Genomic DNA, 9,950 nt, shown 5'->3' on the forward strand with positions numbered 1-9,950 from the left:
ACCTGCACACATTTATTTTTGTGTATTTATTAAATTCTTGGCATACAGACATCACAGTACAAAGTTCTAAATATGCAGCTTTTAGCAGTAATGAAAAAGAACACGCACACTTTAAATAACTGACATATTACATGAGATAATTAAAGCATAGCTTGCTTATTATCTATGTTAAACATGCAAAGTGACAATGTTTTTAGTTTGGATAACAGGTTAGGTCATTTAAAGTGGGATTTATAAAGTTGAAAACTAGGTAAATAAAATGATAAATGCTGAATTTATGAACACGTGTGTATATAAACCTTTCCCAACTTTTAATGCCCATTTTCAGTGGGCTGTAAACAGTGGTCACCTTTGTAGATCATGTTAACTTTATATATATCAGAAAAGCATACAATTGCTATAGTATTGTTTCACACGATCAACCTGCATTTTCCTGAAATGCAGAATTTGCATGAATTGCACTTAAAATACGTCCATTCCAAATATTACATCTAAACGGCATTTTGTAATTACAATACTGCACACACTGAGATGACAATTAGAATTTGATATACTGTGCAGCTCCATAAAGCTTAAAGCCATCAGTGCATTTTCCTTTACTGGGATGCCTCTTTATGTCATTGAAAAAGGCACTGAAGCATAGGAGTTTAACCCATAAATACTCAGCATCTTTCCATATGTGATGAAACTCAAACATAGTTGCGCCTTCTGTCCTGAAAGAAAAAAAAAAATCTCCCTTTGTCAGAGAGGCATTAAAGACACAAGACGAGGCTCACCTTGTCAATGAGGCGTCGCGTTCTCAGGTGTCACGCTGCTGGTGAAGGAGAGGAGGGATGTGAGGGAGGGTCTGGGCTCCTGGGACCAGGGAGGTTAACTGTACTGTGTGCCCCCCTTCAGGAGACAACAACAGTCAGTCTGTTATAATCAACCACAGTTAGAGACATGAGGGGGGACTGCAGAGGTGGAAGAAAGAGCAAAAAAAAAAAATGCTGAAAGAGCTGAAGAGATGGAGATAAATGATGGGAGGGGGCTGCACCTGGATTTGATAGCCCCCTTTGGTCTGCAGAAGAATTTAATCACTCTGCAGCATCTCTATGGTTGGAAGTACAAAAATGCTCATCTAGAAGAGGATTAAAAGTCCTTGTTTGGATTAAATAAATCATGTGATTTCAATTGAACAATGCTTGTTTTATTTGAAGAAATTAGCCATCCTAAATAGGGCTTAGAGATGAACAGAGATAAAGAGCTTATGCTATATATGTGACATTCCGATAACCAAATATATTTTCACTTTAGTAATTTATTGATACAACTAGATGCCATAACTTCAAAAGCTACTGAGTGAGAAATAAGACCAGAGCTATTACAGTGCTGATATCTAAGAACCCTGATCACATTTACAGCATACATGAATGTAGCAGCATATCTTTTTTTTTTCTTCAAACAGCCAGAAAATGTATAGTGCTTACTCATCTCAGTGAGTTTATCCTTTCGGGATGATATCCTCCTTTTAGACATGCTACCACTGATTCTTGTTTCATGACATGAGCATTTCAAAGCCTTGATATTGGAGCGGTCCTACGTCCTCCAGTAACATCAGCATTCAAAGACACACCTCTTATAAAACTAGTTTTATACTCTCCAGATACCATAGATAGACATATTTGATTCTTTTTTCTATTTTGCCCGTAACTGTAACTTAAGCTGAACTACATAAACAGATGATATAATACATGTATGTGCTACATTACATACAATCTTTTTCCAAACCGGAAAAGTGTATAAAATATTTCCATCTAAGCATTCATAAAGTTAATCTCTGAAGTTACATGAATAAAATATATTCAAGTAAGTATAAAAGATAGGCTCACACTGAAAATGTGATTCATTTTGCTAATTGTGTCTTGCAAAGACATTCGTATCTTTCATATTTGTGATAAATTCTGAAGTATATGTAGTAGTTTATGCCACACCAACAAAAAGTAGCGCATAATTGTGAAGTAGAAAGTAGGAAAAAAATAAAACGGTGGGAGCGTACCATAAAAGACTGCAGCTGCAGTGAAAATTGGTTTATTCAGATGAGGGGTGAAAACTACTGGACATCCATATTTTTCAGATTTTTATTTGTTAAAAAGTTTGAAAATCAAGCATTATTTTCCAGTTCACAATTGTATGCTTCCTTGTGTTTGTCTTCCACACAAAATCCCAATAATGTGGTTGCAACGTGACAAAAAGGGGAAACGTGAAGACTTTTGCAAGGCACTGACATGAAAATCGCCTCAAACTCTCAAACTTGTTTGTGAATAACAAATAAGCAGAAGTAGAGTTTATTAATTTTTTGTTTTATTTTTGTTTTCTTTCACGACTGTCTCATATCTGAAACGTTTTCATAAAACACATTCACAGGTTCACAAAAGTAATGTTAATTACAATGAATAATGAAGTAACACCTCAAAAAACTAAAACAGAGTAAAGAGTAACTTCTACTTAACTAAAGTGAATATAAATAAAATTGAATTACTGTATAAATTTCTTCAGTATACTATTTATGTATAATGCTTTAGTGTCATTTCACAATAGACTGCTGGTAACAACATGAATCTTTCAAATAGCAGTACTCATAACTTAAAATAGCTGCACATTTAAGATATTATGAAAGTAAATATTCACGAATACTTGACAAATTCAATGTCGTCTTATATCTTGACAAAATTAGCAAGTGTTTAACAATATCCGTTGCACTATTTTGAGACATAATGCATAACTATCTTGATGTAACAAAAGGAAATACAAGGGAGGTCCATGGTGTAACATTAATCCTTGAGGGTACAGCACTTTTTTTCTCCCTCTTCTCCCACCTTTAAATATACAGTTGTCACCATTTTTTTAAGTCTTTATTTAAAAATCAGGAAAAATATTAAGGCTAACAGGTGACAAGAATAACAGAACATTTACGAAACATTTTTTTTTTCCTCTTTGAGAACAACGAGTTCAACTACGAACAGCTTTTAACAATATCAAAGTCTCTGCAATGCCAACATTATTTATGAGCAACACAATGTGTTAATGCTTTCGCATTGCCAAGTTATGCATCATGTTATGTGGAACAAGTAAGTTTCCTTTCTTCGCCAGAAAACAATACCAATGATACTTGGCCACAGACTGTTTTATAGATATTCAATGCTGTATGAGACATAGTTAGGGGCGATTCATTCCCTTCTCCATTTTAGGCCAGTCCTGCAATAACAGGTAGTCATTCTATAGATTTTAGTTCAGACTGTGTTAAAATCGGCGGCCACCAGGGGGGCCTGGCCACCTCTGGCCTCTGCCAGGTGGGGGGTGAGGCGGAGGAGAGACCGGTCCATTGTGGTAGCTGTGTAAAAGGATAAAATCACACATTGGATACTTGGCTTTGGCCAATAGGGGGCAAACTCTGGTAAGAGCAGCCATCTCTAAACTATTCTCAATCATCTCTGTACATGTGAGAAGCAAAAGATGCGTTTTTCAGTTCCGTCAGTCATGCACTGGTAAAATAGCTTGGCTTCATGACGGTAATAAATTTCTGGGGTTTTTTAAAGACTCAATTAACAACTAGCTGGAGGTTTGTCGTCATAAGGAATATAATAATAATGCCGTCATTTTTTTATAGCATATGATCAAATTCCAAACAAATAAGGGCAAGTTAAATTTATAAATAAAGCAGGTTTAAGAGAACAAGAAGACGTTAGAATCTTTACTCAAGGCTTTTCCACCAAACAGGTTCCAGTTGAAAAGTATGGCTGGTGCTACAGCCAATTCTTAACTGGGGTTGTAAAAGAACAGCTTCACTTCTCCACCACCGCAGAGCCAAATCACAGTCATCGCGTCATTATGTCTTTATAGACGTCTCATCCAGTTGAAGTTTGATTCTTCCCGTTTTATTGTGTTTTTACAAAGAATTATAGTGTGCAGAAAATTAACCACTAATGTTATTTATCCCAGGATCCTTGCAAAAAGATGCCCTAGCATCACTACCTCTGCACTGTTTGTGAATACTTTGTGTATTTTACTCTTTTTAATTTGACCAATCAACAACAAAACAAAACTGATCGTCCAAGTTTTTAAAGTCCACTGCCTGACCGTGTCAGTGGAAGCACAATAAACTTAGCAGGCTTTAGCATCACTTAAACACTGGAACAGGTTGGGAGGAAAAGGTCCCACAGCGAGTAAAGGATCTCATAAGTGAGACAACAAAGAGGGAATAAATGTGAAGCGACGAGTTAAGGTGTAAATTAGACCTGAAACAAGTCTTACCCTCTTGGTCCGCGAGGGAGGAAGTGGCGTGGAGGGCCAGGTGGTGGCATGCCTCTGCCTCGTGGGTGTGGTGGGCGCCCTCTGAAACCAGGGTGACATGGAGGTGGGAGTGGAGGTGGTTCATGCCTTTAAAAAACAGAACAAGCAAAACCATAAATGTTTCAGTGAACAAATAAGATCATTTCTTGAAGCAGTTCACTGTAGAAACAAATCTAAGACATGTGATATTTCTATAATTTGCCAAAAAATAGCTTGGAAAGAAATAATACAATGATTCTGGAGAGACATCTTAAAAAAGAAAAACTTGGATTAAAGTTATGAATTGGACCCATCTGTCTGGAATGTACCTGAAGATGATGATGTAAATCGACACTAAGCTGAACTACATTTATGTTCTGTACTGTATAAAATGGTGTCAGGAAGTTACCTTGCCATGGGTGGAAAGGGGGCTCTGAAGTGCATAGGGAGTGGAGGTGGAGGAGGGGGAGGGAGAGGAGGTGAAGGACCCATACCCATTGGTCCTCCCCTCCCACGGTGACCTCTGAGGTCTGGATAAGGTCGCATCCTCCCCATTCCTCTGCAACAGAAAGCCATAGGGTCAACTTCTACTTCCCTCATGGACCGTATCAAACAAAAAAGAGTTAAACACTCCACTAACACCTGGAGAGAGTACATGGTACAAAACTCTGGGCACACTTGTAAACATATCCAAATGAATACCTCATGGGTCCAAATCCATTCATGGCTCCATCTTTCCCTCGGCCTCTACCACGTCCTGGTGGACCAAAAGCTTTGACTATGCCTCGGCCCCCTCGCATACCGCCTCGGCCCACACGCCCCCCACGACCACGGCCTTTGGATCCTCGTCCCCTGCGACAGGAAGACAGAAGCCACTCCTCCAGTTCAGATTAAACAGTACTTCATATTTACAATAAATGTTCATAGCTAATAGCTATATATATATATTTTTTTATCATAACAGAAAAAGCTGTCCTATTGTTTGAAAATGGAAAGTTTTACATGACGAGAAAATTTTTTATTTTTGAGGCATTGAGCGTTGTTATGCAGTGAGCCATTTATAGATAAAAAGACGACTGATGAGTAATGCTTGCTCACTGTAGCTTGTAAAATGAGTTTATAGAGTATTTTGCTGAATATCAACCATGTCAGACATTTATAGATGATGGTGCTCACATCAGAATAGAATACTTTAGTGTGTGTTAAATGCTACAGAAAGCAATGCCATTTTGTGCATTCACACATGTACTTCTAGAAAGCTGTAAGGTCTCACTAGATGATCATGTTGTCTTCACAACTATAGCAGAAGTCTAAAAGACATCACAGGACAGACCTGAAATTGAAGTCACCTGAACCACTCTGGGATTCATTCTTAGACATTTTGGGATTCTGTTCAGGGTCTGAATCCATCTGAAAACAGTCAGACAGGACAATTACCATTACAAAGGTGATTATTTATCTTAATTTGAATGTTAATATCAGATAGATTAATAAAGATAAGTAAGCCACAATAATCTAAAACAATACACCTACCGTTCAAGAGCACTTTATGCCTTATAATTAAAGTCTAGAACAAAAGAAAAGGTAATCATGCATCTAATTTCTAGATGTCCCCTGCAGCTACAAGGTAATCAAGCAGGATACAGACAGATAACGTCTAATTTTACAGATTTTTTTTTATATCATTTTTTGTTAGAAAGTGATGAGGAAGTGCTCATAAATTTGCTGTGACATGTGCTGGCCAGAGTAGCAGAGAACTATTAAAATAAATGAAAAAATTGGCCACTTTTATGCATATATCATAAAAAAAGAGGTAATCATTAAAGTTATATAAATGAGTAATAACCCCAAAAACAATCTGATAAAATATGCTTTCTTTGGCAGACTTACTGTAGAGATAATGTATAAATACATCATCCGGGTGACTCCTGATCCAAAGTGGACCAGTGTGACCAGATGATCCTGTAATCTGAGAGGTTGGTTGTCCACAAGGACCTCAACCAGATAACAAACTGAGGCTGAATTACAATAACTTTGTTTGCATTTCAGCAGGAAAGAGCCTCAATGTTTGATAACAAAAATAATGGATGAGGAACATTAGGGAGTGGCTGTCTTAATTTGAAACAATTTCCTGCACATTTTCCAAACTCAAATTTCAAGAGTTATTATTGTTATTGTTTGAGTTCATTTAAATTATGAATACCAATCTTTAAACACTAATCTGCAAAGGTGGATGGATTAATAATGAGATGGACAAATGGATGGAGAGAGGAAGAATTACTGATAGATGTGTGGATAGACAATAGGACAGGGGGGAAAAAATCTAAAAGTATCTACCTGTATTCAATATTTGTATCCCATATTGGAAAATAGACATGGAAATCAGATTCCATACTTTCCCAGAATGTCTCAATCCTGTTCAAATATCATCCGACAAAGAGAACCCCCTACTGCTCAGCACTATCAACGAAATGCAATACAACACATAGATTTACACATTTAAAAACAACGTACCAGAAATTAATATAAGCCCATTTTATTTCACATCTTATTTTATAGAAGATTACTTCAGGAATAATATTATTCCAGGACGTAAATGGGCTTCTACTGTACACAATGTACGGTACAGTTTCTGAAGTCTTGAGCCTTGCTTTATGGTACACAGAACACACGACAAATTTATAGTTTTTACTTCCAGATTATGGGAAACACTTAACTGTTGCTTTTTTAAAATAGCAAACAAGAATATTTCTCGTTGTCTATATCTATGAGGGAATACGCCTGGTATGTTAAATTCAAGTGTTAAACGCCGCTGTTATTAGTTGGTTTTTGGCTAATAAAAATACATGACATAAAAATTTAACCTTTAAGTAGAGTAACTATGGCCAGAGGACACCTCTAACGTAATGGAAGCATTCTTATCTTGATCTTAACGGGCAGCTGGTGCAGTTTTAGCCTGTAATATTTATCCCGTAGCAACTAATACGACTTGGATTCAGCTAATATGCTACACAATATGTGGCAACATATAATACCATTACCTGGTCAGAAGAGGTTGGATTAAACTGTCCAAAAAACGTTGAAAGGCTCTGGCTAATTCATGGAATTAGCTAAAATCCCTAACCAAGTAAGTCAATGTCTTCTATGTTATGGAGCAAATTTCTAAACATTTTATGAACAATAGCCCAATTAAAAATCAAAAATAAACACTGTGTGCGTAATGAGGACAATTAAAGCTAAGCAGAAAAGGGGCGTTTCTGTTATTTCTAATTATTTCTACTGCTTAGGGCAAATGAAAAAAGGAGACATTACTTACCCCTATTGGTCGTACAGGCAAGATATATATTTCTTTAAAAAAAAAAAGGGTATTAAATGTTCTACTTGCTAGTAAAAATAAAAATATGGTAGAAAAATAAAAATATAGGTATAGAAAATTTCCAACAGGTCCTATAATTACTAAGCGTTTTGAAATGGCGGCTTCGCCAGACATCCTAGGTTGAGATTTATTTGTGTGAGAGACGTCAGGGTTAGAGTCCCGCCTATTGGGATAAGAATTGATTTTGATTGGCTGATCGCCACCTGCCTTCTAAATATTTTTATTTTGATTGGCAGAATCTTCTGACGTGAAAGCAATTGTCTTCCTCTGTAATACTGAATCACATTGAATCACAAGTTGAATAGATATTTTCATTGAATATTTCGAGAATTATTTTAGAAACAAAAGGAAAAATACAAAAATACTTACAGATAGGCTCAAAATGAAGGTGTCTTCTCTGTTTTAGAAGCATTTAGAAATTGGCAACCTGAACTCAGCTTATATATTTGCACTTCATAGTAACACAATATTTACCATCTTTTACACTATCTCAGTCATTTTTAAAAAAAGGAGATTAAATCAGGATTTGAAAATTATGGGGTTTTTTCTTAAATCCGGTGAGCAAAATTTTATTTTTAAAAAATAGTAACGTTGTTTTTCATACCATCTACAGTTATATCAAATTTGAGGAGGAAAATGAGAAACATAATTTGTCTAAAAAAAAAGCACATATACCCAAACAATATTTACATAAAAATCACAAAAACTGAGAATGGAAAAATGATAAAACTAAGATCCTGAGTTCATAATGACGTCTGGATAACTGAACTGAACCACAATTTCAACAAATTATTTTTATTGAAAACTTATCAACAAACAAGGAGGAAAGGGTGAACACACTGTTGTTAAAACCTGCTGTGTGACTCAAATACTTTGAACAGCCTTGTTATTAACACAAACACAAACTAATGGCTTTGCAAAGAGAAAACGTGAACATTAAAACAAAACACAATTAAGGGATTCAAATCATTGGAAAAATATGTTCTCACTCATATCTGTTCAGCAAAAAATAATAATAGCAAATAATTTGGCCAAGCTCAATCTATTCTAGTAACAACTAAACAGCAGACTGTATACTAAAAACTGAATTCACAATTCCAGAAAACGGGGCAGCCTCATATACAAATACTTTCCAAGTGCCCAAACAATATTTACATTAAAGAAGAAAAAAAAAACCCAAAAGACTGTCAAGTAAGAGAGACCTCAAAGTTATTATGATGAAAAGTGAAACATCTAAGTTCAAAAAGGGGTCCAGATGAGCGATGGCCTGTTGCGTAAAAGCGCTCCGCGGCGTGTCCATTACGCACGGCTCAGGATGTCAGAGAGCTTGTTGATGTACTCGATGGTGTATTTAAGCGTCTGGATCTTGGTCAAGGGCTGGCCTCTCTTGCTGTAATCCGGCGGAAGGTAGTCGCGGAGCTGGTGCAGAGCCTCTGCCAAGCTTCTCATCCGCATCTTCTCCCTCTCGCTGGCTTTCATGCGCCTTTTCACGGACATCTTTGTTTTGCTCTGCCTTTGCCCCGGCGGAGTCTCTTTGCGTCCGGCGCAGCCAAAGGACAAATCCTTAATCTCCTGTTTGGAGATGGGGAAGCAAATCTCCGGTGAGGAGCACAGCGAAGAATCCAGGGGGGACTCCGGACAGACGGACTCCGGATTTTCTCCAGAGGCACTCTCAAGGATCTCCCAGTCAGATAGAATAGAAGCCGTGACATCTTCCAGATCCATGTTAGAAATCCAGACTACTGCACAGCGAGAAGGATGACAGGCGGCTTGAGAGAATGTGAGCCGCTTCTTCTTTTTTATTTTTTTTTTCTCGCCAAACGCGTTTTATATAGAAGCAGATCTCCGGACCTTTATGGGTTCACAACTTCAGGAAAAAAAAAAAAAAAAAAAGAAAGTTCAAAGAACAACTAAAGTGCCAAAATGAGACCTTCCCGAAGAGACGTGGTTCGTTATCACCGTGGTGTGAATAAGGCCAAACAGGCGGTTAATGTGATCGAAAGAAAAATAATTAGATTCCTTCGGTGGGAAATTACTCTAAAGTCTGCACAGCGACAATTATCAGTTTGATGTGATGTGTCTTAATGAAGACTGCCGTTTCACCTGAGGCATTCACACCACTCTGACAAGTCAGCCCTGCGTGTGTCCTCACTACACAAACAAACACCACGTTGGAGCTCATCACTTTCTTCGTGAAAATTGAATTCTCTAGGATAAACAGCTACGGTCCAATCATTGTCCTTGTGTAGACACCTCATTATAT

The 9,950-nt window shown here is 37.1% G+C and overlaps 2 protein-coding genes across 7 annotated transcripts; both read right to left on the reverse strand.

Moving 5' to 3' along the window:
* Positions 1-11: 11 nt before the first annotated feature.
* On the reverse strand, positions 12-7,814 carry LOC103457647 (collagen alpha-2(I) chain). Of its 6 annotated transcripts, none has more exons than XR_001776113.1 (7): positions 7,628-7,814; positions 5,645-5,721; positions 5,014-5,163; positions 4,721-4,870; positions 4,294-4,419; positions 1,037-3,373; positions 12-891 (listed from the first exon to the last, which is right to left on the reverse strand). XR_001776113.1 is itself a non-coding variant. In XM_017302327.1 (7 exons), exons 3-7 carry the CDS (start codon positions 5,719-5,721, stop codon positions 3,283-3,285), a joined length of 594 nt encoding a protein of 197 aa, XP_017157816.1. In that variant the 5' UTR covers positions 5,845-5,878; positions 7,628-7,814; the 3' UTR covers positions 12-3,282. The 6 variants fall into 6 exon arrangements, 5 of the variants coding, with proteins under 5 accessions (XP_017157816.1, XP_017157814.1, XP_017157815.1 ...); XM_017302327.1 differs by adding an exon at positions 5,845-5,878 and having other exon boundaries at positions 12-3,373; XM_017302325.1 differs by lacking the exon at positions 1,037-3,373.
* A 711-nt stretch (positions 7,815-8,525) lies between these two features.
* msgn1 (mesogenin 1) lies at positions 8,526-9,529 on the reverse strand. The gene has a single exon (XM_008397674.2). The coding sequence runs from the start codon at positions 9,410-9,412 to the stop codon at positions 8,987-8,989; it is 426 nt and encodes a 141-aa protein (XP_008395896.1). The 5' UTR covers positions 9,413-9,529; the 3' UTR covers positions 8,526-8,986.
* Positions 9,530-9,950: the final 421 nt, after the last annotated feature.

This window comes from Poecilia reticulata, linkage group LG21 (assembly GCF_000633615.1).
Source record: "Poecilia reticulata strain Guanapo linkage group LG21, Guppy_female_1.0+MT, whole genome shotgun sequence".
Taxonomy (NCBI): Eukaryota; Metazoa; Chordata; class Actinopteri; order Cyprinodontiformes; family Poeciliidae; genus Poecilia; species Poecilia reticulata.